The sequence below is a fragment of the Annulohypoxylon maeteangense genome (genome assembly GCF_022496945.1).
Source record: "Annulohypoxylon maeteangense strain CBS 123835 unplaced genomic scaffold GGS22scaffold_17, whole genome shotgun sequence".
Lineage (NCBI taxonomy): Eukaryota > Fungi > Ascomycota > Sordariomycetes > Xylariales > Hypoxylaceae > Annulohypoxylon > Annulohypoxylon maeteangense.
In genome coordinates, this window is record NW_025953264.1 from 44,385 (window position 1) to 68,198 (window position 23,814).

Genomic DNA, 23,814 nt, shown 5'->3' on the forward strand with positions numbered 1-23,814 from the left:
GAGTCGATTACAAGGCGTCCCTCGTAACTTTTAACCCCGCGCCGAGACTACGGGAAACTTCGCGTCAATAGTCGGGTGAATATGGATATAGCAGTAGCTACCGTAACAGCCGTAACAGCCGTAACAGCCGTAACAGCCGTAACAGCCGTAACAGCCGTAACAAGGAGATGTTCACGGGCAGACGGGGCAAGTGCACTAACCCTAGCCTTGTAAACGCCCTGTAACTGCCCCGTAGGAACGCCTGGAAGCCACGGTAATAGAGGGGGATCCGTAGGGCGTCGGGGCCGAACCAGGCCGATTACCGACCTTCCGAAGCCGACCCCGAAGCTTCCCCGTTTCGCGTTACCAATGAAAAAAAAACCTTTAGGGCGAAGTTTCCCACGGTTACATCATATCGCGCATCCCACCCATCCGCCGGAAGCCGCGGTAACACGTCAACCCGACAACAAGAAACCTTCCTCACAGCCTACGTACATACGTAGCCCTAGCCTTGTCGACGCCAATACGGGGTATACCACCGCATCCAGCGAAAAACCAGGATCCGATATCGCGCATCCAGGCATCCCCATCCATCCATCCCCCCATCCATGGGAAACGCCAACCCACGGACCGTAAAGCCACCGCCGTACGCGCAATGCAGCAGATCCTACCCCCGGGCCGCAAGGCCCTCAGCTCCTTCATATGCACCTCGTGCCGGCGGCGGCAGTTCTCCGCAACCGCAACACCAACACGTCGGAGAGAGCCCATCCCAGCGCCCCCACCAGCGGGCTACGCCCAGCTGTCCTCGCGCCGCCTGATCAGCGTAGCGGGCCCCGACGCCGCGAAGTTCCTGCACGGGCTCGTGACGCGGAGCGTCGTCGCGGAGCCGGGAAACGGTCGCCGGCTCAACACGCCGCAGATCGACGCAGCAGCGGCTGCCGAGGCTGCGGCGCCGGGGTTCTACGCCGCGTTCCTGAATGCGCGGGGCCGCGTGCTGAACGACGTCTTCGTGTACCGCGACACGCTCGGCCTGGGCGGGGGTACGGCTGTGGAGGGAGAGGCGTTCGTGATTGAGGTTGATGCGGGACAGGCTGAGGCCCTGGCCGCGCATATGAAGCGGTATAAGCTGCGGCGCATGGTGTCTTGTCGGGTTTTGCACGAGGAGGAGTGTTCGGTGTGGCAGGTCTGGGACGGCGCTTCTGCTTCACTGCCTGCGCTGGAGGGGATGAAGGATGGTATTACGCTCCCTGATACCCGCGCCCCGGGGATGGGATCGCGTGTTTTAAGGCTTGGTGATGGCGCGGGGTATCTGGATTTGAATCTTGAGAAGTACGATGACACGGCGTACCGGATCCATCGCTATCTGCTCGGCGTAGCGGAAGGGCAGGCTGAGATCCCGCGCGAACAGGCGTTGCCGCAGGAGGCGAACATGGACGCCGCCGGGGGCATCGACTTCCGGAAGGGGTGCTATGTAGGGCAGGAGCTGACGATCCGGACGCGGCATCGCGGGGTCGTGCGGAAGCGTATCTTGCCTTGCCTTTTGTATCCGTCCTCCTCAGCATCAGCATCCTCTCCATCGCCGCGGAAACTCGAGTATAACCCTTGGGTGAACGGGATGGAGGAAGGGAATGAGATATCAGCGGAAAACGTCCCGTCGAACCTGGCTATTTCCCGCAAGGGCCGCACTAAGGGCACCAGTGCGGGAACATGGCTGGGCGGCGTGGGTAATGTTGGGCTGGCGCTGTGTCGGCTGCACATCATGACGGGCGTGGAGCTCCTCGGCGAGACGCGCGCGAAGCCGTTTAACCCCGACGAGGACGAGTTTGTGTTGAAGTGGGGGGCGGAAGAGGAGGAGGAAGGTGATAGGCAGTCTGTTAAGATCAAGGCGTTTGTGCCGGATTGGTTGAGGGAGAAGTTGTCCGAGGAGTGGAATTCTGATTCTGGTCATTGACGTTGTGGAGAGGAGAGAAGGGGGTTGTAGAACTAAAGTAGACTTGGGAGAGTTGTATGGTATAGGTATGTAGATGTGCTGGTATCGCTACTCTGAAGCCGATGTATCCTATGAAGAAGAATAATAGAGCTTCAGCTCATAATTGAATCGAGGCAATTCAATCCATGTTACTTATTTATCCGTTTTTCCTACGATGGGTGTGAATGGGTGGGTTGTGCACTAGGCTTGAAAACATCACATTGCGTATCAGGAATTCAGTTAGTATGGATCTCGTCTTTATTCAAGGCATGAACATATCTATTCTTTCATAAACTATGTGACTAGGGGTATCATGATATCGAAAGGTAAGGGAATAATAGTATCCAGACAGTCAAACAACAGAGGCCCACCATCAGCTACCGACTTCAGCACCAGTGGTAGTAGTCGAAGCTTCTTCCGCCTTTTTTCTTGCTTCCTTCTCAGCTTGCGCAGCTCGTAACCTGGCCATTGTCGACGAAAAATCACCCTTGGCTCGGGGTTTATTGTCTGTCGTAGCATTTCCATTGTTGGACGCATTGGTAGTTGGGGCGAATGAGAATGATTTCGTTGCTCTTGTAGACGATATCGAGGGTTCCTTCTTCTCGTCAGCTTTCAGCTCTTCTGGTATGTCAGGAGTGGGTTTAGCCTGATGAGCCTCAAGCTTGTCGCCACCAGGCACATCATTCTTTCGTGTTGCCTTCTTATCCTTCTTTGCTGCTTTCCTCAGCCGCGCCTCTCGGATTTTTCGCTCGATATCCGCAATCTGGTCATCGTAACCATCCACATTTTGGGCTGATGGTTCCGGATCGATATCTATTTTCGACTCGGCCACACTCGACGCATCGGGAGTCCTTCGACGGCTCGATGGTTCCGGTTTCTGTTGATCTTCTTTTCTTGGTTGCTCCCTTTCTCGTTCTAGATCTCGCTGTCTCTCCCTGGCCTCTGCTTCTCTCATTAACCGCTGCCTCTCTTCTAAGCGGCGTTTCCCTGCTTCTGCCAAACGTCTCCTCTCTGCTTCGCTCATGGTAGCACCGCTGCGGTCATCTCGCGGGCGCTTGATAGCCCCACGCTCTCGCGCCTCGAGATCTTCCACCATCGCACGTCTCTTTGCGTCCATCGCATGGCGCTGTTGTTCGCGTAGTTGGGCGGCGGACCGTTGCGAGTCGTAGATCTCGCGCGCCGCAGCATCGGACAGCACGTCCCGGGCTCGTTCGAATAGCTCCCATTTTTCCGGGTCGAAATTTGTTTCTGCTTTGTCTGGATGGTATTTCAAGCTACGCTTACGCCTGTGAGGATAACGGGTGTTAGCTAGTTCATCAGAAATAGAGATTTGGGATGTTGGGACAGGAATTGGCTTACCAGGCACGGTGAATGTCCGGTTTGGGTGTGTCGGATGTTACGCCCAGAAGCTCGTACAGATCCTGGGTAGTCGCATACTCCTTGGCGTATACTAGGAGGTCCGAATTATCCATCGTGGCTGTTTTGTCCGTATCGTTGCCGTGATTAAGAGAATGATTTGGGAGGGAGATGTTGATTTTATCCGAAGAAATGTCAAAGTCAATAGCAACCTACTGGCCGATTTCAAGACCCCACTTAGCTGCATCATAGCCCGATTACATAATCGTTCAGGTACATAACATTGAATCCCCTCCCTACATCAAACATTCCCGCCTTCTCCTCGAAAACATGAAATTATTCACTTATATTTACAGCTGGCCGCATTTTCTATCTAATTTACCCTCTCCAGTATCGGTGGTCGCGGCTACAGGATCATAGCTTTGATGGCTTATTCACCTAGAACTCACATTTACTAACAGCTATTATGTTCTATCTCGGAGAACACCAAATGAGAGCCTGTTGGATATTCCTGCTCCTAACTAGAACTTCCGAGCTGTAGGAACACCATTAGGACTGCAGCATACCTATTACAGTATTAGTATATTGGGATTGTTGCCCCCTCGCTCCTCCGCCTTTGCCTAAAGGAACTTACGCAGCAGTTGCTCCTAAAGCCTCGAACGGTTTTGTAGCCATGGCAAACGATAGTGCGAGTAAGAATACGAATATAAATACAGTGATTACAACCAATTTCTCGATCTGGCTCTGGAGAGATTGAAGAATCCAAATAGGGGAGATGAGCAAGATAACTCCTGCCGACGTGATGAGACCAGAAGCAAACCCGTCGATACGCTTGTCGGAATAATACGATACGAAAGTGGCATCATAGTCTGGGATATTTGGCTGATCCCGCTTCCATATCGAAAATGTTCGTAGTCGCCGCGAATGGTCGATTAGTCGTCGGACAGGCGACTTGTCTTTCGGAAGTACCGAAATCAAGTCCTTTTCATGGTCCAAGTAACTCTGCTCATCTTTATTTATTGCAGCATAGTCATGATTGAAATGCCAGTTGCGTATTGATTCAATCACTCGACTCGGTGCTGGTTGGTATTTGTTCATCGTGGTTTGCTGTATGATGAAGTCATCTTCAGCCACGTTAGCCCTAGCGGCCCAACCCCGTTAAGAGAAACTCACTATAGTAACGTATTTTCGGTATTATCCTATTCAAGAGTTCTGCACGGTCGTTCTGATCATCTCTTAAAGTCCCATTGTTGATGTCTACCACATCCCTTCTACTATAGCCTTGATCAATTTCTGATAACTTATTCTCCAGCCAAGATATCTCATCTTGAAGTGATAAGGCAATCCGAACATTGAGGGTATTGAAACGTCTTAATATGAAGAATTCATCTTCTGATGCAAGGAAGCTTGAATAACCCTTGTAGCCAATGTACTTCCAAGGCTTGCGCAGTATATCTTCCTCTGTTGGTTTATTGACCGTGGCACCACCATTGGAGGCTATGGTAGTCATATTTGCGAGAGATATCTGGTTCTTGCATTGATTTAGAGGCATTGTTCAAGTTTTATTCTAGTAGGTCTGTATTCTCTGTTTTTATCAGCATCAGATAGCCGAGTTATAACATTATCATGTGTTATCATATGTAATCTGCCTGGGCCAAATCCTCGCGTCGGGCATTGGGCATTGGGCATTATCATGACACAGCCTACCGTCGACCAAAACCAACAGTAAACGCGTATGGTACCTATTTATCCAATAACATATCCAGGTTATATATCAAATTAACTGTGATCCTTACTATTTTCTTCACCTTCACAAGTCTAGGTACTCGTGTCATTATCATCATTGAGACTAACCCATCTATTTTGGTATGCCCTGAGCTCCCAGGAATAGCTAAAATGCTTCCGCCCAAAAATTATACTTTTGACCGACCTGAACTCAAGTTGCAAACGGCGGGTGCACATGTTCAGCGCCGGGCAGACAGACTTTTCGGAGCAGAACCGCCTCCACCGCCTAATCCTGCTCAGGCCAATTCATCTACGCCCACATATCCGAATGAAAGACCCGGACAGGTACTATCTGAAAGATATGTTAATCCTGCTCAGGCCGATTCATCTACGCCCACATATCCGAATGAAAGACCCGGACGTTCCAGATTTGGCAAAGGTACTTTGCAAAACGATCTAGACCCGTAGCGTTCCGCCATACGAGCGTTTGAAAACAACGATCGTAGTGCTTTAGACCTCAAAAGGCACTTAATTAAGCAGGAAAACGACCCATCCTCGAAGCGCTACGGGGCAGAAAGGCATCCAAATGTGGCAATCATCTGATTGCAAGACAAGCGAATGCGTGACATACTCCCGCCAAGATGGGAAATTGAGTCCTACATACGTCGACTGGATATATTCGTTTCCAACATTTCGCGCTAAAATCGAATCCGCAATTACCGATTACCGCCTAGAAAAATACTACCAGACAAAGGGAGAGACGGCCAGGAGTGTTTCCGAATCACGCGGACAGCGAATTACCCAGCCATTCTGCGAGGATGTAATACATCAAAAAGGCGTTATGCTTTTGCGCTCTAAAGACGGCAGCGTAGCTTCGATGAAGCACGTCCCACGTTTTGATATTGATAGATTTGGGTGGTTCAGAGATGAGAAACATGGTCAAAAGTTTTGTCGTTACAGTTTCGACGATACCTTAGACGCCGTTTTCAAGGTCTCTATGGATGGCAGAGTCTTGGCACTGGCTGGGACTGTATAGGAAGGACTAACAGCTACGAATATCTAGTTTTCTTACCAGGACTTACCTGTTTCCTAAATTTCTTGCTCTAGTTTTCGGTCATATCGCTGGTTGATATGAAATATCATGTTTTCATAACAGGCACTTTTGAAGTAATAGCCCCTGGAAATCCCGGGCTAGAAGAAGCCATGAGCGCATAGTTAGCAAATAATATGTATTAGCCATCATTTTCAAAAGCATCATTAAGATAACCCACGAATGTCTCTCGTATCCTCTCCGGTCCCATATTCCCAACGCCCTCAAGCCCAATGCCGCCCCTGTGTAATCCCATATAGGCTCTTCGTAAACGTTGTAATTGAGGCAATCCAACTTTCTTCCCAGCCGGCAGTTCCACGACTAAGTCGTCACCATCACTACCACCTCCCCTGGGAAGTCTGATATCATCCCCACCATCATCACTTTGCTGATCTAATATCTTCTTAACAACCTCCTGCGTCTCCTTATCGAGGATATACAAATAATCCCCGCCCGCATCTCTACTCCGCTGCACCGTCGCCTGGTTCGGCCTCACCACCTTCCGCGCCTCCCCCGCAATCGTATCCCACATACTCTCAAAGACCTGCTTCGCGCGCGCCTCGTCATCCTCCCATATCAGCGTGAAAAGCGGGCTATCCCACCGTGTCATCGGATTCGGCTCCTCGTAGCGGAACACGAGGTTTTCCCAGTTCTCCGGCTCGTACGGACCCTCTACATCGCCATCCCCACTCCCATCTTCCTTCCCAACTTTATCCCCTCCTTCGCCATCCCCATTACTAGCGCTAGCAGTATCCCGCTTCCCCAACCTCCCCTCATTAACCCCCCTCGCCCTCTCCCGATCGCATCCGATCTGCAAAACACAGCTCGGCGTGCGCACGGCCTTCGACTCGCAGAAGAGCTGGTACCGCCAGCCCTTGATATAATTCAGCCCGTCCAAGATCACGATGTCCCGATCGCTGAGCGCGCGCTTGACCGCGCCGTAGATGCTTGCGCGGGCGTCCTTTTCCGATGCGTTGGCTGATCGTACGTGGGCTGGCGTGGCGGAGAGGTCGTACACGGAGCGTGGGATGGAGAGGGTTTGGTCGGATATTAGGTGGAGGCGGTATTTTGGGGTGGTGGATGTGGTTGTGGTTGGGGAGGTGGTGGAGGAAGGGGGTGGTGCTTGGATGCGCTCTTCGAGGAAGCTGTATAGTTGCTTTGCGCGCGTCGTTTTGCCGGACGTGGGGAGGCCCGTTACTATTATTAACTGATTGTTTTCGTCAATATCGAAGATTCTTTAACTGTAAAGATAAATGGAATAATGACTTACCGGCATGGTAGGATGTTTCGGTAAGAGATCGACGAAGTTGGACAGGAATGAAGCTTAATGGGAGTTGCTAAAATTTCTGACGTTGTTGGAAAGTACCCCGCGATATAGCATGTGCTTATTGAGATGGATGCTTCCCCACTGAAGGATACGCTACGGCACAGGGGTCTTGGCGGGATCCGGGGCCGTGGTTATCCTTGTTTTAGGGCACTGGATTTCTTTTTTTAGAGCCCTTCTATCGCTACAGCAACTTTCATCTCGAAACCTTCGAGGACTATTGAGAAAACATACAGTTACCAGGCATATGCGTGTTAACTGTGGAGAAAATTAGAATTATGTAATAAGTCTATTATATAATTTACGTCTTTTCAAAATTTCGATTGTGGAAGTAAAATTTAATGAAGTTATGGATATCTATTCTATACCTATATTTAACTCAAACGCATGCTTCTAAACCAACGCTATACCAAATAACCCTAGAATCAGTGTCCTCTACGTTCATTCATCTCATGGTCCGCCTCCCTCTGCTGCCATGGCTGACGATAACCAGTTGCTACGGGGGCGCTTGTGTTGCTCGGGATTTTGTGCAATGTCATTCCGATGGCCTCAACAATGACGATGACGACCATCTCCATGACAACAGCCATGCCAAGGTATATGTCGACATTTGCCGTCAATGGGCTGAAGTCTGGGTTGTTACCGAACACCGATTCTCCGGAGTAAGCTAATCGGACGAGGATGAAGGGAAGAGAGAGTCCGACGGCCAGTACGAGTCGTTTCTCGCCCTCCTCTATGTATGAGAGTTGCATTGCGACTGCGACTGTTGCAATGACTAGGAGGACGTATGCCGCGATTGTGACGCCCGTGCCGGCCTGTGAGAGATTCGATACTTTGTATCCCGTGCTGGTATAGCTCTGGCTACCACCCACGATAGCTAGGATCAAACCCACGAGCGCAAGGACTTGGACGAGACGCAATCGTTGGGTAGTTACAAACGACGTCGTTGATTTTCGTATGCTCGCGAGGGCGCGTCCGAGGAGGCCAAGCTGGAGCATGATCAAGGGTGATACGCCAACGTTTTGCAGAGTTGCCGCTCCGATTATGAGACTGATGTTATTCGGGTCTGAAATGGTAGCTAATTGCATAGCTGCTCCGATAATGCGGGCGAGTGAGAAGATGATTAGGTAAAGCCATCCGGCGCTACGACCGAACCCGTGCTTGAAAGAGAGCCATACGGCGATGAATAGTGCTGGCACATAGATGACAATCTGTGCAATGGAAATGTTGTTGTGTTCAGTCAAAGCCATCTTAGGGGGAGTGAGGGCACGTGAGGACCCGCGAATGAGTATAAACGAGATATGGAGTTTTACAAGATGATCTACGAACTTGTCGTTGCTGTTGTTGTCGCTGCTACTGCTATTGCTCAAGCACAAGAAATGGTATGAATTAAATTATCCATTACTTGAGCCAAGAACTTACCTATATATCATTCCTTTTTACTACGGTGAGCCAAAGCATCGTTGCGTACCCAGTAATGAGTGAGGGTGGATGGACCTCTTGCCCAAACGTTTTGGCTGGAGGACTTTTGCTAACGAGAGCGAAAGCGAGCGCTAGAAGTCCTACAGAACATTATGACCCCCGTACATGGTGCCATTCTCTGATTGGCTCAACCTCTTCAGCTCTGTGACTAAGCCTCGACAAGCTTTGCCAAGCCGGTACTAGTCCGACTGCAAGCCCCGGGCGGCTTCACCCGATGTGGACCTTTGAAGAGTTAAATGAAATTGGAAAGATCCATAGACGACGTAAATAGCAAAAGTATCCATGATAAGGCAGGTGTAAGGCGGAGAATGGGTAGGGTTTCTCTGTATGACTGTTTTTGACTTGGTAATCATACTCGCTATCCTATTCCATCTAAGGATTAAAACGCTATAGTGCGTTGCAATTTCTTGTTTGGAGTTGTTCTAATGGTATTCACAGCCACCCCTCGCCGCACAATGTACGCAGCGTTGTCATCCATTAGCCTTGCTACTCAAAAGTCCAGTTTCTAGCCACGTAATGAATCTTACAACTCCAAAAGAAGTAATTCACATCTTAACAGTATAGACGCCTGACCAATGTTCTACATCGGATTTGGGTAGTCGATGCATCAGATTTTAAGCGGCCACGGTTTAGCCGATTGATGCGATTGGTTCGATATGATTTGCAGCATCTACATACATAGGTGGCTGTGCAGATCTCTAATTTCTCCAATTTCTTCGTTTAAGGCACATTTTTCAAGGCTTATTGCTACTTAGAACGTAGTATTATCTTCAGCCCTGTGTGTCACAGCATTTAACGAAACATTAAGGCTATGTCATTGACATTATCTCAATTTCTTATAGCTAAGCGAATGCGAGATCATCTTTAGTCCGTTCTTACACTTCGGAAACTGAGCAAGAAATCTATAGGCTAATTCTATAATCCCAACACCATGTTCGCTATGAAGAGATATCGACACCATTATGATCCCTTACCAGGAAAGGCTTACATTAGACTTGCTACTCTTCACCCGGGCCAATGGAAAGACCCCATCAACTTCTCATTTCATATCTCACCCTTCTCCAGTGACGATCCGCCTCAATATGAGGCCCTATCATACGCATGGGGCTCAGAGAAACGACCCTTACCGGTTTATGTCGGTGACGAACAGATTGCTACCGTCGTAACCGTGGGGAATTTTCTCGGCGCGAAAGTGAAGAGAATCCCGTCCCGACGCAATCTAGCTATCGCTTTAAGACACCTGCGTTATGTCGACAGGCCGCGTGTCATGTGGATTGATGCCCTATGTATCAACCAAGCAGATGATGCTGAAAAGGGCTCACAAGTCGCAATGATGGGTGAAATTTATCGGCTTGCGCATCGGGTAGTAGCCTGGATTGGCCAAGAGGAAAATAATAGTTACCACGCTATGAATTGGATGGAGTTTCTTGGCTCTCAGGTGGACGTCGATTTTTTGAAACCCGAGATAACAGCAGCAGAGGGTTGCGTCGACTCTACAATTGGTGATATGACTGTTCCTCTTTCTTTCGATTACGCGACGGGGGTTTCCCTCAGTCATTTGATTTCGAGGTCATGGTTTGGTAGGGTCTGGGTTCAACAAGAAATTGCCTTGGCGAACTCAGAAGCAATTATTCAGTGTGGTTCCTGTCATGTGAAGTGGTCTTGCTTCAGACGAGCCTTGATTTGCTTGTTTTTGAAGATAATACATTGCCCTATACCACCGGAAAAATATAATCTCAGCGTGTCGTCTCTTACAGGATTCTTCTTCAGCACATATTCAAATTCTATACAACACATACGGCCAAATTTTGGAAGATTACATTGTATGGATCCCCGAGATCGACTATATGCTATTTCAGCCATGCTACCCGAATCCGAAAGAGAATTTGTTTTACCCCCGGATTACACCAAACCCTACGTTGAGCTCTATACAGAAGTTGTAACTCAAGTAATCAAATCTCAGCAAAACTTGAATATCCTGACCCAGTGTGATTTCCGAGACAGCTCGTCGTGTCCGAGTTGGGTCCCCGATTGGTCGGATAGCTCTTTTTGGGACCCGAGTTTAGGATTACACATTCAAGCATCCTCCCAGCTTGGTACCTCATGTGAGTTTCCCGAGCCTGGCGTGTTGAGAATAATGGGCGTATCCAAGTCTAAAGTTCGGGAGCGTCATGAGATTCCGATTATAGATGCCGGCAATCATCGTATGATACTTAAATTCATCAAATCAATAGCATCGAAATTAGGTGTTGGAGAGCAGATAACAGTCGAGAATTTCGCCCAAACTCTCGTCCAAAACTCCCTCTCCGAGAATTACGATCTACCACCAGATATCTATCTAAATATAGAGGAGGCAACACGCCTAATCTTATTAATCATGTCCGACCACCAATTCAAAGATGAGGACTTCTTCTGGCCCTCTACATGTATAAAGTTATTCAAAGAAGCCGGCCTATATAACCAACGGCCACCTTTCATTCAGACGACGGACGGTTCAATAGGGAGAGCTGTAAGATCTGTACAACCTGGTGACGAAGTTTGCGTTATTCTTGGTTGCTGTACCCCCCTATTACTGCGACCACTAGGCAACGAGAGGTACAAGCTGGTCGGTCCATGCTTCGATGCCAGTGTCGTGCAAGGCGAGGCCTTTCTCGGACCTCTCCCCGAGAACATCCGAATGGTCCAAGCTGTTGATAATGATATTAAAAAGCGAACGTTCTGGTTCAAGGATACGGTCTCAGGTGAGACTTCTAATGTGGATCCACGGCTCGAATCTTTACCTATAGACTTTGAGTCCTTTCGTAGTTTTATGTCACAACAGCACGTTGGTACTCTAATTTTAGACCCAAAGATGTTCCAGCATTGTGGTGTTAATCTCAAACATTTCGATCTTGTATAGATTTAATCTTATTACTCTGTAACTCAATTTTGGACAGGAGCTAATATCTCGCATATAGTTATATCCTGTATGTACATATATACCTAGTGCCTATTTACTAAGTTTATTAACAACATATTAGATATTGCTTTTTTTCCCTCTTCATATTGAACGCTGCCGTATACAAGACGATAAATTCATTACATACCGATTTAGTGCCTATGGACCTGCCGGGTATCCCCAAACGCCACGCAATGCAATCCGGTTTTCACCAATTATCAAAATTACCAAACCCGCCAACTTTTGCCCTTTTCTTCACCGGCTCTTCCCATGTATCAACGTCTTCCTCGATAATCTCGTCTTCGACATCCTGCTGTTTCATCGCAGCTTGGAGATACTTGCCCACACTTCCACTGCTATTGTCCTGGTCGACCGTGCCGTCTTGCCTAACTCGTTTCCCCGTCCACGTCACCCGGTCGTCTTCAGTTCCGCCGGACCTCGCGATCTCCGCCTTCGTTTCGGCAGCTTTGTCGCGCTCGGCTTTCTGCTTTAGGAATTCGTCGAACGGGTCGAGATATACGACGACGTCCTTGATGTAGATCTTGTTCAGGGGCCGGTCCGAGCCATCTGTAGGGACTGCCTCCAATTTATTTAACACGTCCGTGCCGCCAACAACCTTGCCAAATATGGTGTGTTTCCGATCGAGATGTTTCACCGGGCGGTAAGTAATGAAGAATTGGCTGGAATTCGTGTTTTTGCCCTTATTAGCCATGCTGAGTAAGCCACGGGAGTCGTGCGTCAACGGCCCGTCGAATTCGTCTTGAAAGTTCTTGCCCCATATACTTGTGCCTCCTCGACCGGTCCCAGAAGGATCGCCTCCTTGGATCATGAAGTTCTTGATGTTGCGGTGGAAGGCAACATCCTTGTAATAGCCCTTCTGAGCAAGTCGGGTAAAATTCCAGACTGCTTTCGGAGCGTACTCTGTTTGCAACTCTATGTTTAAATCACCCAGATTTGTCTCAATTCGAGCGTAACCTTTTATCTTTACCCTCTTCGGCTTTAACATGTATTCCTCGTCTGTAAGAATGGCTCTTTCGCCGCTGGTCTCCGGGGTCAATCCGGTACTCGTGAAACTTGCTGCGGCTCTACCCGTGGTATATGCTGCCGCATTGTAGACTTGTTTCCTTTCCTGTATCATAGATGGCCGAACAGTATTGCCCGCTACCGCCTTTGTGACTGCCTTGGATGAGCGATTGACGTCCTTGCCGGCTTCACGCTCTTTTCTCGCCTTCTCTACCGCCTCCTTCGCCCTCAGGACCTTGTCGCCCACTCTTCCTAAAGCATTAATGTTGATATTGCCTGCCTTTTGGTCTTCCTCTTGTTTATTTGTCAAAAGCGCATCTCCGCCATCCTTTAAATGCTGAAACTGACTTAAGTCTCTGCTCCCAATATTCTGGGGATCTTGGAGGGTGATGATGTCAGAGCGACCAAACTCTGCATCATCTACCAGATCGCGCCACATTTTTGCTTTGATGTTCATCCTTTCCACCGTCTCCCAGGCGAAAACGTTCGCGTACGTCCCATGTCGGATCGCAACAATGTGTGTATTGTCGGTGAATATCTTGAAAGTGACCGGATCAATCAAGTCTCCTTTCCCGTCACTACCTGATCCATCTGCGCCCTTCGAATCGATGTCCCCGTTACGTGCGAAATTGAGTTTGATGAGGTCGCGTGCTGCCAGAGGTTCTCCGTTTATGGGATTGGTCTTGTGGGTTTCGAGCCATTTCGAGATAACTTCGACATCGAATATGGTTCCATCTGAAGTGCAGACGGGATTCTTAAAGGGTTGAAGACTAGCGGCGCAAAAGTTGAATGGTAGGCGTTTAAACGATGCGCCGACGTCTTGAGCGGCACGCGAGCCGGTATTCGCTGAGAAGGCGTCTGAAGACGACCATTCTGAATGAGTGATGTAAAGTTTATCCGTCCCTTTCCCCATGGTTCACCGGCGACTCGCAATGCGACGAGGAAAATGGATATAAAAAAGGAATGGGGAAAAAACAACGTGATGGTTTCCTCAGTAATAGCTAATGGCAAGGAATCTTAGCTTTGAAGCTGATAGGTTGTTCGTTACCGCATATTCTTATCTTATCGTAATCCTGGCTAGAGCCTTGGCAGCTCCCCCGACTATCCCGTACAGAGGTACACAATTACCTAGCATGTACGTATGCGCCTAACTTTAGCTGCGAAATCAACCTGGAAGTGGCTCTGCCCAGCACTGGTTTCTAATAAAACCGATAAATCATAGCGAAACTTAGAGCAAACATCTAGGAGGTCTCGTTTCCAACTTGCGAACCGTCTTCAACCACGTTTAACCTGCCAACCTTACTCCTAATGCTTCCCTGGACTTTGTATTGACTTTGGTCCAGCCTTGAATTACTTTCCATTTTGCGTCTGTGTTGCATTTGGTAAACATATCCAGCTACCAGAATAGTGAGGACAGATTTACTTGCCGAGGCTGCCTCGCGCGGCGACAACAAACGTCTACCAACCCAAGATGAAGAGCTGGTTATCTGCATTAGTCCTTTTGGGCACGTCCCTATGGACCTCTCAAGCATTGGAAGTTAAGATAGTATGAAAGCCTCGCCATCTCTCTGCGGTGGTTTTAAGCTAACATTTCCTCCGTTAAGGATGATACCGAAGAGAACCAGCAGAAATGTGCTGGTACGTTCGACCTACCCAATGTGTAACGATCGCATACGCAAGCCTTACTAACCCGCCATATTTAGGCATGTATAGTAGAAGTGCATGGGGTGGTCCGGTAGATCCTTTCATCCTCACAGTATTCCCGAACAAGACGATCGAAGGCGACGATGATCCCATCGTTAGTTTAGTCATATTCGAATGGAAAGACCAAGATCTGATCGGGGTCTACCCACAAGCCGACTCGCTTCAAGTACGGTTACCGGCCTCTACTAGTTAGGACCCAAGGCTAATAATATAATTAGAAAGAACTCATTTGCGACGAGGAGAATGTCCGAGCTAGCTTGTGCAACGAGACAGACATCGGCGAATGGATTCTATCACCCAACGCGACCGAGCAGTCGGAGAATTTTATCCTTACTCAAGCTATCCACCTTAAGTCCGCGCCGCCCATCAACTACCCCATTAAGAAGACGGGATATTATTGCGTTTACGCCTATGGTTTCAATACTAAGGATTATATGGGAGTTGTCGAGTTCCGAGAGGCATATGGCGAGCTTCCCGCAACCCAGATCCCTAAACTTCCATTCTATGGGGGAATAACTATCGTATACGCCCTAGTTGCCGTGTATGTTTTGAAACTTGTCTCTTTAGGACTTCTTGCTAATGATAACTAGATTTTGGGGCTTCCTCTATTATCAACATAGATATGATATCCGTAAGCTATTGGAATATGCACTTTCTTCCCTAGCTCTAACCCGTCTGTAGTGCCCGTTCAAAACTACATCACTGCCATTCTCGTCTTTCTAGGTGTCGAGATGTTGATGACCTGGGGATTTTATGGTACGTTAATTGAGTCACTTCGTTAAGAATATAATTCTAACTTTTCACCATAGATTATTTGAATAGGAACGGTTCCAACATTGGAGCTAAGGTTCTCCTAGTCTTGGTGGCCATTCTCAATGCCTTCCGTAACTCATTCTCATTCTTCCTACTACTCATCGTGTGTATGGGTTACGGAGTTGTGAAGCCCTCACTAGGCAAAACTATGGTGTATGTTAGGTGGTTGGCGATTGCTCACTTCATCTTCGGACTGGGTTACGCCATTACCAGTCTACTCGTTTCCCCGGATACAGCTAGTATGAGCCCCTTAACAAACAATTTACAGTATGTCCATACTAATTTTATCCACAGGCCCCTGGCTTCTCCTCATCGTACTTCCGTTAGCGGGTACCTTGACTGCCTTCTACGTGTGGACGCTCAACTCGCTCAACTTCACGCTTAAAGATCTGCGCGAGCGTAAGCAGACCGTCAAGGAGACCATGTACAAGAAGCTCTGGTGGTGTATCCTAATCAGTATTCTTGTCACATTTGGCTTCTTCTTTTTCAACTCCTTCTCGTTTGCCTCGGCGTCTGACCCGGACTACGTTCCTTTCCACTGGAAGTCACGGTGGTTCGTTATTGATGGATGGCCAAACTTGGTCTATCTCGCCGATGTAGCTTGGATCGCGTATGTGTGGAGACCTACAGCGAATAACAGACGTTTCGCGATGAGTGACGAAATCGCCCAAGATGAGGATGGTGGATTCGAATTTGCTGATGTGGGTGCTCCTGACTCGGACGATGATGATGAGGCGCACATCGGCACTAAAGTTGCCCAAACACGGTCGGCACCAGCGGCGAACGTTACTTCCACGGCATCGCAACCACTACAGAGCAGAGCCCCAGCGAAACCCGAGACACCACGGGATTCTTTCGATGGAGAGACGATATTTGCAGTTGGAGAAGACGGTGACAAGTTCAGTGACGATGATGAAGACGATGACGACGACGACGACGATGAGGAGGAGGACGAAGAAAGGGGCGAAGGGTCTAAGCTCGTTAGTGGAAAGAAAAAGTAAACCCGTCGCCGACCATGAAAATCAGGCGAGGCAGGAGTGGTATCAACCGTTGTATTTGGAGCTACCCGCTTTCGTTACTGTACTATTATAGACGGCGTTGGATGCTGAACTACCAAACATGCCTGGGAAGGCCTATCGAGGTAGGGTATCGATCGATCGGCACGAATTGACCGCTTGAGAGAACGGCGGTAGCCCTTGTTTTATTTAAGGTACATCATCACATGGTAGCGCAAGGTACGAAAAGAACTTTGAATTGTAACTGATAATAGGAATACGTCACGCTATGGCTTTTTACGAATATGATGAATTGATTGATAACTTCCGTGCTATTTTTGTTCTGTACAGATATGTATATCTACCTAGTATTGACGTGGGTTTTTTTTATCTCCCATCTACCTAGATATTGTACAAGTCATTCCTCAACCCCCCTTTTAGTACCTATATATGGACGTGTGTATGTGCATTCAATCAAACTCCCACATCCCCACCAAACCCAACCGGTCTCCTCCTACCCCCGTTCTCAGGCAGGATAGCCAGGACCTTGTACACTTTCCCCATACCACCAGGTCCGCGATCAACGAGCCTCTTCCACGAACGCTCGATCTCCCTCTTCTTCTCCTCTACGTCCCCCCTATTCTGGGTTTGCTCGAGCTTCTTAATCAGCATCTCGGCACGCTGGCGCACTCCCATTGTTTCGAGGAAATACGCCTGGTCGACAGGTCCGTGGACCTCGACGCCGGGCGAGGCGAGTAAGGCGGTTTCCGCGAGGCCGGCGAAGTCGACGTCTGCGCTTAGGTCTACGAGACCTGGGGATGAGAAGGGCGAGACGTGTCGGTGCTGGCGGATTCCGCGTAGGGTGTTCGCTGGGATGGTGTCTGCGGGACCGTAGTCCAGGATCAGGGCGGCGCCGGAAGGTTGGGGTTTAGTTGCTGTAGTGCTATCTCCAGTGGTGGGGGAGGAGCCGCCGATCCGAGAGGCGAAGTCGGTGGCGTATAGAGAGGCGTCGGGACATACTTCTATTAGAGCGCCTGGTGTGGATTTCAGTGCACGATATCGAGGGGATGCCTCTGGGAGGTATTGTGCGTGGCGGGTCATGGACGGACTTAGAGTTAACTGGAACTCCGGGACGGGATCGTGTTGCTGTGATTTGGGGGTTCCGAGATCCGCGTGGGTTGTTCCTTGAGGGGTGGGTGAGACAACCATCTCGCGCCACTGGAAGGGGGATGTGGTGGCGCTGGGTGGCGAGCCCGGACGCGAAACAGAGATAGTGCTAGCATTGCTATCTGTCGGTGTGGGCTTCTGGTTCGGTGGCACTTCGACAACTTGGAAGGCGTGGATAGGGAGCGCATCGAAGAATTCGTGAGCCACGATGAAAGGAGTCTTGTTAGGGTCTTGTGGAATGGCCTTGATTGAATCTGTCCATATGATGGGCAGGCCGGAGTACTTGCATGTACTGTGCCAACCTATTTTCGACTCCGTCATTACGGCGTCCTCGCCACAGAGTAGATTTTTCTGAGTGGTGCGCAGCTCCTTGCTCGCCTCGACCATGTAGACGGTCTCTATACTCGAAGACATATCCTTAAAATTTCTTATAGTCTATTAAATATTAACTTAGTATGAGCTTTCGATCGTAGCATATATGCGGATATACTCACTCGTAACATATCATCCATCAACGTCCCTCTTCCAGGACCAACTTCGATGAGCTCCACGCCCTGTCTCGGCCGGCCTTGAGACAACCATTCTGCAACGAACCAGATACCAACAAGCTCGCCAAAGATCTGCGATATTTCTGGCGAGGTAATAAAGTCCCCCTTTCGACCAAATTGATCTCGGCCTTCTTCTATAGCTCCCGTGTAGTATCCGCCAGTGTCCGATGTTAGACACATGCGCATATAGCTAGCTAAAGGAATTGGCCCCGTCGTCTATAAAACATGTACTATAAGTATTAAGTTCAATGAGATAATGATCATGAGCTCACATTTATAGCCTCAGTTAATTGTTTAGCGAGAGGCGTTGTCCATTTCCTTTCTTCTTCTCTACATAGGGGTGTCGCTATAAAACTTCTATAGCTTTGATATGCGACTTTTGATTTATGAGATACTGGTCGTCGTGGCAGGCATCTGAGCCCGTTTTGGACCGTTCTTAATACGTTTGACCTCATTTCGGAAAACTACATGGTAGTCTAATAAATCCATTAATTCATCATAAACAAAGAGAGAAAATCCATAAATTGAATTGTTATAATATTTTATCATGGGGGGTATTAAATTTTGAAGTCTAAGCTGTTTCCCCAATTGAGGAAGTAAAGCTTCAAAGCTTTAAATTTTAGCCCCGAGCATTCACCGAATAGAAAAAGTTACCAATTACGTAGTTGCAAACGCTTCCTACTATGTACATCGCAGCTACCATTTTATTACTTAGTAAATAAAATACAAGTATATTTGGTTGTTTTAAGCCATATATACTCCATTGCTTAGTTTTCTCTTTCAATTCATTTCCTAGAAATATATATCAACATGAGAGCACAGCCTACCGACTCTTATCGCACTGACTAATCCTACCATCGAGACACCGACAACCATGGCGAGCAAATCTCGCTGGGCAGACACCGAAGAGGATGCAGCCTACGAAGCCAAACTTAAACGTGATAAGGAAGAAAAGAAGCGTCTGAAAGCCGAGAAAGCACGAGCAGCAGAAGAAGCACAACGCGCCCAGGCTGAAGCCGAAGCAGCGAGGCAACGAGCCGCACAAGAGAAGCAACAAAGTCAAGATGATAGACCACCCGCGAAGCGACGAAAAATAACGCCCGAGAGAGGTCAAGAAGGTGATGGAACAAACGAAGAAAACAACAACAATCCAAAACTCCTACGCTTCGAGGCTGGCAGTTGGGGCAAGTCGCGCAGCGTCGAGAACTACGATAAGCTAAACGACATCGAGGAGGGAGCGTACGGCTGGGTGGCACGAGCAAAGGAGATCAAAACAGGGAAAGTAGTCGCGCTCAAACGCCTGAAGATCGACCCCAACGACACCGTCGGCCTACCCGAGACGGGGCTCCGCGAAATACAAATCCTGAAAGATTGCTCGCACCGGAACATCGTCGAGCTCCGCGAAGTCGTTGTCGGCGACGACACCTCGCGTATCGAAAACGTGTTTCTCGTCCTCGAATTCCTCGAACATGACCTAATGTCCATCCTCGGGGACATGCCAGAACCCTTCCTAGCCTCCGAAGTCAAGACACTACTCCTCCAGCTCGCTGGGGGTGTATCATACCTGCACGACCACTGGATCCTGCACCGAGACCTAAAGACATCCAACCTCCTCCTCAATAACCGCGGACAGCTGAAGATCGCCGACTTCGGCATGGCGCGCTACGTCGGCGACCCGCCACCTCCAAAGCTAACCCAGCTCGTCGTAACGCTCTGGTACCGCGCCCCAGAGCTCCTCCTCGGCACAAAGACCTACAACGGCGCGGTCGACATGTGGAGCGTAGGCTGCATCTTCGGGGAGCTTCTGACACGGGAGCCGTTACTTCAAGGCAAGACCGAAGTCGACGAGCTGACCAAAATCTTCGAGCTATGCGGCATCCCCTCGGACGAGTCATGGCCAGGCTTCCGTCGTCTGCCCAACGCGCGACACCTACGCCTACCCAAAGCGTCCGCCGCGCACGCGGGGCCCGTAATACGCGCACGGTTCCCGCTCTTAACAACGGCGGGCTGTGAGCTACTAAGCGGGCTCCTCTCGTTAGACCCAGAGAGGCGGCCCACGGCGCGCGAGATGCTGCAGCACGAGTACTTCCGACAAGATCCTAAACCCAAGCACGAGGCCATGTTCCCAACATTCCCTAGCAAGGCGGGCCAGGAACGGCGGAGAAGACGGTCGACGCCGAATGCGCCGGGGAGAGGGCAGAAGGCGGCTGAACTAGGGGCCGTGGACTTCAGTGGGATATTTGCGGCGAGGGAGAAGGAGGAGCGGGGTGGTGGGTTTGCGTTGAGAATGGTTTAATACGTAGGTAGTTATATTATCTACAAAAAGGGTGCGAACTTGGGTAAACGCAAAATCAGAAGCAAAAGCCACATTGAGTGAGCATTACAATTATATGATACCAACTAGACAACAATAATAGGCTACGAATGATCGTGAATTTAACCTGACCTGACTAGGTGTGTGTGGTTGTGTCATTAAGAGCTATGTAGTCGATGATAAATAACCCTTCCGATGCCATAAGACTTCTAAAATAGTTGTCGCCATTTTCGATCCGTCGCCAGAAGAACGCATCCGCCCCCTTCGACCCTTAAAAATCGCATTAAAAAACGCCACTGCATGATGTTATATCCTGAATCCCAGATTACCGTATTTAAATAGTTGTCCATTAAGATGCTGTCTCGTAAATCCAAAATATGTGCATTCAGAAATTAACCGTCTCTTCATATATTGCTTGAACATATGCAGAATATAGTCTATTATGACTATAGTAACGTAGCGAATCCCGTCACATACCACGTGAAACTGAAGATTGTGATGATGCTCATCGTGATGGCGAAACCCAAAGCTTGGCGGTCAGCTTCTCCTAATGCACCACTACATGTCGCGCACTTCCACTCGCCGAGGTCCTGGTACGGCCTAGCAGTGTATAGGCCAAATGTGAAACCATTGTATGGGGAGAGATAACCGGCTTCGGCGGTAGCATCCTGAGACGAGTCGGAGTCGTGGATAAGAAGTGTGTACTGGGCAACTAGCAGCGGGCTGGCTACGGCGCTCTCTGAGTACTTCTTGGTGTCCCATTTGAATGTAGCAGTCGGCTCAAAGGTCATGTTTTGAGTCAAAGTCCAAGTAGCTGAGGCTGTGGAGCACGATACCAGGACATCGATAGCGGATGGTGAGGCTTGGAGAGATGTGTAGTTCCAGACCCAAGTAATTGGTGTCGGGTCTCCAATCCTGTAAAGCGTCGTTCCTGCAGTGGTGGCAGGTGTGATCATGGCAACACCGCCGGCTCCATCTTGCGCATCGAAGGTCGCACGAGTAGTAGTGCTGTTACCGGTAGCCGTGCTCCCGCCCTTGCCAGTTGTAGTTATCTTAGCTGTATTAAGGTTCGTAGTTTGCGGGTCTTTGCTGTTGGCGGTAGTTGTGGCTTTATCGGTCGTACTAGCTTTATCAGTTGCCTTAGCAGTATCAGTTGCTTTGGCAGTATCGGTTGCCGCTGTGGTTGTGGCATCAACTTGTTGTGCTTTTGAAATGTCAGTACCATTTTCATTATAACGTGTATGACATCTAATACACAATACGTACTCGAAGAGCTGTCGTCTTGTCTGACAACGAGGCTGTCTATATCCGGAAGCCATCCTGGCCAAGCAGATGCCATCGGGGCCAGAGCGAGGGAAATGGTCAAGAGCTGACCAAGACTTCGTGCTCCCTTCATGGTGGTTTAAGATGATGGAATGCGGATAGAGGATGCGATGGTTCGATTGGATTGGGACAAATGCAAAGAACGAAACGCCACAAATAAATAAATAAACGCTGTCAGTAATCGATCGCAACAATGATTATCTATCTTTCTTTCAACGTTGATTGATTGAGATGATTCAAGATGTTGGTGTTTTTCGTTGACTCGCAGGCTCGCTTCCGTCTCGTATGCTCGATTCCCCTTTTTTTTCTCCCGCTTGTTGATACAACGTGTGGATACCGAGAAAAGCAACAAAAAACCAAATACAGTGAACAACTCGGTGTTCCCCTAACTAGATAGTAGACAGGGTAGTAAGTCTTTGCAAAACTAAGCGAGTGGTGTGAGTTTGAAGCAGTATTAAAGCGAATGACTGATTCAACGATGAGATTGCATCAATTCATCGAGGAGTGAAATGGGTTTCCAGAGATTGGGAAAGAGACGAGGATGCGAAGATGTGAGAAGACAACCTTGGAAGCAAGACAAGGAAAAGACGAATGATGGGTTCGCTACTTGACCTAACTCAGGTACGGAGTACTTTAGCATTTTCCCGCTAAGCCCTTGGAATAGAAAATTCTATTGGCCAGTGTTGATCTACCCTTGGCTATGCCTGCCATGCTTGCCATGAACACGAAGTGTTGGCAACAGCGGTGCATATCGTAACACGGGACGCTGTGCCAAAAACGGTTTGGCGGCCTCGGTAGGTGCGGCAATCGCGTCGCATTTCAGCGACTGTAGTAGGCAACCAGTGGTTGCTAGCGAGATCCGTAGTGGTGGCGTAGGGGGATGTACCCAGAACAAAAGCAGGGCCAGAACTTGAATCTCAGATGATAATCACTGCAATAGCCAAATTCAGTACTGCCATGCCCTGCGTATCATGATTACCCTAAAACTGCCCTGGAATCTGACGGCATTGTTATTTTTTTGTGTTTTGGATCATTCTTGAGCTGGTGATCTCAAAAGACTATCAACTTAATGGTTGAATTCCAGTATATGAAATGGTCAAAATTGATTAATACACTGGTGTGTTTGACGACACTTCTCGAAGTGCAAATAAGATCGTACCGGCACGTTAACCTTAAGAACTTGTCAATTCTGTCACCTGAAAGTCAAATCCAAGGTCGGGTGAGTCCGAGTGGGTCTACAACGACGTTTATGCTTCTTCTCAGCAACTAAAAATAGACCATTTCCACATACCCGCAAAGGCAAAAGTTAGGAAAGCGATATATAAACTTTACCAGCGCGTCAATCATTTTGACGATTATTGAGCTTGGCTCGTATTGTTCAGATCATTTTACTTAACAGTTCTATTGCTGCTTCAAGTGAAGTGTAAAACAACCATAACAAACCTAGGGCGCCGAACTTTCCTCCTACCAGTTTACCGAAACTCACATACCCGGATTCACCATTACACGTACGACAAGGGCGCTGAAATAGCCTGCCCACCTCACCCTTAGCAGCCCCTAACATCGTCAAGTCATTAGAATCCATGTCTCCCACTCTAAGGTTAGTCCAGATCTTTCAAATCACGGGGTTCAGCCTCAATTGTTAGTTCTTACACCATTTCCTAACTCACCACCACAAAATTGAGGGAAGTATTCAGCTCTCGGGTATGTATATATAGGTACGTAGTATTTTGGTGCGGAAACCATGAGCCAAGATGCCACCCTTTAAACGCAATCGTCATGTCTTGTGCAATAGCAAGCTTGTATTGCCGAAATCTTAGGCATTGCAAAAAGTAATGTTTAATATAAACATCATTCAAAACATATCCGTGGATGAGATGAATAATTACATCCATACCTGGTAGGCAAGTAGCCAACATTTACCTGATATCTATACGTAGATATTACCTAGGTAGATAAAACGTTTGCTTGTTTGGGGATTTTCACGGTTACCACCGCTGTTTTCCAATGGTGACTTTGCAGGAAGCTTATAGCTTATAGTTACCAGCCATACTTATTAAAGCA

General features: G+C 48.6%; 12 protein-coding genes across 12 annotated transcripts; 5 read left to right on the forward strand and 7 right to left on the reverse strand.

Moving 5' to 3' along the window:
* The first annotated feature begins 184 nt into the window (after positions 1-184).
* Positions 185-2,173, forward strand: GGS22DRAFT_170902 (Aminomethyltransferase folate-binding domain-containing protein). Its single transcript, XM_047962518.1, has one exon. The coding sequence runs from the start codon at positions 635-637 to the stop codon at positions 1,928-1,930; it is 1,296 nt and encodes a 431-aa protein (XP_047815685.1). The 5' UTR covers positions 185-634; the 3' UTR covers positions 1,931-2,173.
* Positions 2,174-2,215: 42 nt separating this feature from the next.
* GGS22DRAFT_51512 (DnaJ-domain-containing protein) lies at positions 2,216-3,466 on the reverse strand. Its single transcript, XM_047967300.1, has 2 exons — positions 3,308-3,466; positions 2,216-3,234 (listed from the first exon to the last, which is right to left on the reverse strand). The coding sequence occupies exons 1-2, from the start codon at positions 3,418-3,420 to the stop codon at positions 2,322-2,324; spliced, it is 1,026 nt and encodes a 341-aa protein (XP_047815686.1). The 5' UTR covers positions 3,421-3,466; the 3' UTR covers positions 2,216-2,321.
* A 355-nt stretch (positions 3,467-3,821) lies between these two features.
* On the reverse strand, positions 3,822-4,856 carry GGS22DRAFT_191575 (uncharacterized protein; the record flags this gene model as incomplete). Its single annotated transcript, XM_047965143.1, has 3 exons — positions 3,822-3,870; positions 3,939-4,428; positions 4,478-4,856. The coding sequence occupies 3 exons, from the start codon at positions 4,854-4,856 to the stop codon at positions 3,822-3,824; spliced, it is 918 nt and encodes a 305-aa protein (XP_047815687.1).
* A 148-nt stretch (positions 4,857-5,004) lies between these two features.
* Positions 5,005-6,251, forward strand: GGS22DRAFT_170907 (uncharacterized protein). Its single transcript, XM_047962519.1, has one exon. It carries the CDS (start codon positions 5,616-5,618, stop codon positions 6,063-6,065), a length of 450 nt encoding a protein of 149 aa, XP_047815688.1. The 5' UTR covers positions 5,005-5,615; the 3' UTR covers positions 6,066-6,251.
* On the reverse strand, positions 6,164-7,461 carry GGS22DRAFT_51514 (chromatin associated protein KTI12). Its single transcript, XM_047967301.1, has 2 exons — positions 7,390-7,461; positions 6,164-7,326 (listed from the first exon to the last, which is right to left on the reverse strand). Exons 1-2 carry the CDS (start codon positions 7,393-7,395, stop codon positions 6,262-6,264), a joined length of 1,071 nt encoding a protein of 356 aa, XP_047815689.1. The 5' UTR covers positions 7,396-7,461; the 3' UTR covers positions 6,164-6,261.
* Positions 7,462-7,672: 211 nt separating this feature from the next.
* Positions 7,673-9,037, reverse strand: GGS22DRAFT_170914 (uncharacterized protein). Its single transcript, XM_047962520.1, has 2 exons — positions 8,991-9,037; positions 7,673-8,890 (listed from the first exon to the last, which is right to left on the reverse strand). Exon 2 carries the CDS (start codon positions 8,691-8,693, stop codon positions 7,869-7,871), a length of 825 nt encoding a protein of 274 aa, XP_047815690.1. The 5' UTR covers positions 8,694-8,890; positions 8,991-9,037; the 3' UTR covers positions 7,673-7,868.
* A 655-nt stretch (positions 9,038-9,692) lies between these two features.
* Positions 9,693-11,864, forward strand: GGS22DRAFT_170915 (HET-domain-containing protein). The gene has a single exon (XM_047962521.1). It carries the CDS (start codon positions 9,857-9,859, stop codon positions 11,822-11,824), a length of 1,968 nt encoding a protein of 655 aa, XP_047815691.1. The 5' UTR covers positions 9,693-9,856; the 3' UTR covers positions 11,825-11,864.
* Positions 11,865-11,948: 84 nt separating this feature from the next.
* GGS22DRAFT_196063 (uncharacterized protein) lies at positions 11,949-13,836 on the reverse strand. Its single transcript, XM_047965772.1, has one exon. It carries the CDS (start codon positions 13,797-13,799, stop codon positions 12,072-12,074), a length of 1,728 nt encoding a protein of 575 aa, XP_047815692.1. The 5' UTR covers positions 13,800-13,836; the 3' UTR covers positions 11,949-12,071.
* A 251-nt stretch (positions 13,837-14,087) lies between these two features.
* Positions 14,088-16,638, forward strand: GGS22DRAFT_51544 (lung seven transmembrane receptor-domain-containing protein). Its single transcript, XM_047967302.1, has 8 exons — positions 14,088-14,432; positions 14,491-14,524; positions 14,590-14,756; positions 14,809-15,131; positions 15,181-15,221; positions 15,272-15,346; positions 15,400-15,642; positions 15,698-16,638. Exons 1-8 carry the CDS (start codon positions 14,358-14,360, stop codon positions 16,402-16,404), a joined length of 1,665 nt encoding a protein of 554 aa, XP_047815693.1. The 5' UTR covers positions 14,088-14,357; the 3' UTR covers positions 16,405-16,638.
* Positions 16,627-18,568, reverse strand: GGS22DRAFT_196065 (DUF185-domain-containing protein; the record flags this gene model as incomplete). The annotated part of the gene is made up of 3 exons (XM_047965773.1): positions 16,627-18,000; positions 18,060-18,329; positions 18,386-18,568. 3 exons carry the CDS (start codon positions 18,566-18,568, stop codon positions 16,873-16,875), a joined length of 1,581 nt encoding a protein of 526 aa, XP_047815694.1. The 3' UTR covers positions 16,627-16,872.
* A 215-nt stretch (positions 18,569-18,783) lies between these two features.
* GGS22DRAFT_170921 (kinase-like protein) lies at positions 18,784-20,511 on the forward strand. The gene has a single exon (XM_047962522.1). The coding sequence runs from the start codon at positions 18,988-18,990 to the stop codon at positions 20,407-20,409; it is 1,422 nt and encodes a 473-aa protein (XP_047815695.1). The 5' UTR covers positions 18,784-18,987; the 3' UTR covers positions 20,410-20,511.
* Positions 20,512-20,641: 130 nt separating this feature from the next.
* Positions 20,642-22,022, reverse strand: GGS22DRAFT_51568 (uncharacterized protein). The gene is made up of 2 exons (XM_047967303.1): positions 21,694-22,022; positions 20,642-21,631 (listed from the first exon to the last, which is right to left on the reverse strand). The coding sequence occupies exons 1-2, from the start codon at positions 21,821-21,823 to the stop codon at positions 20,874-20,876; spliced, it is 888 nt and encodes a 295-aa protein (XP_047815696.1). The 5' UTR covers positions 21,824-22,022; the 3' UTR covers positions 20,642-20,873.
* Between the last annotated feature and the right edge of the window lie 1,792 nt (positions 22,023-23,814).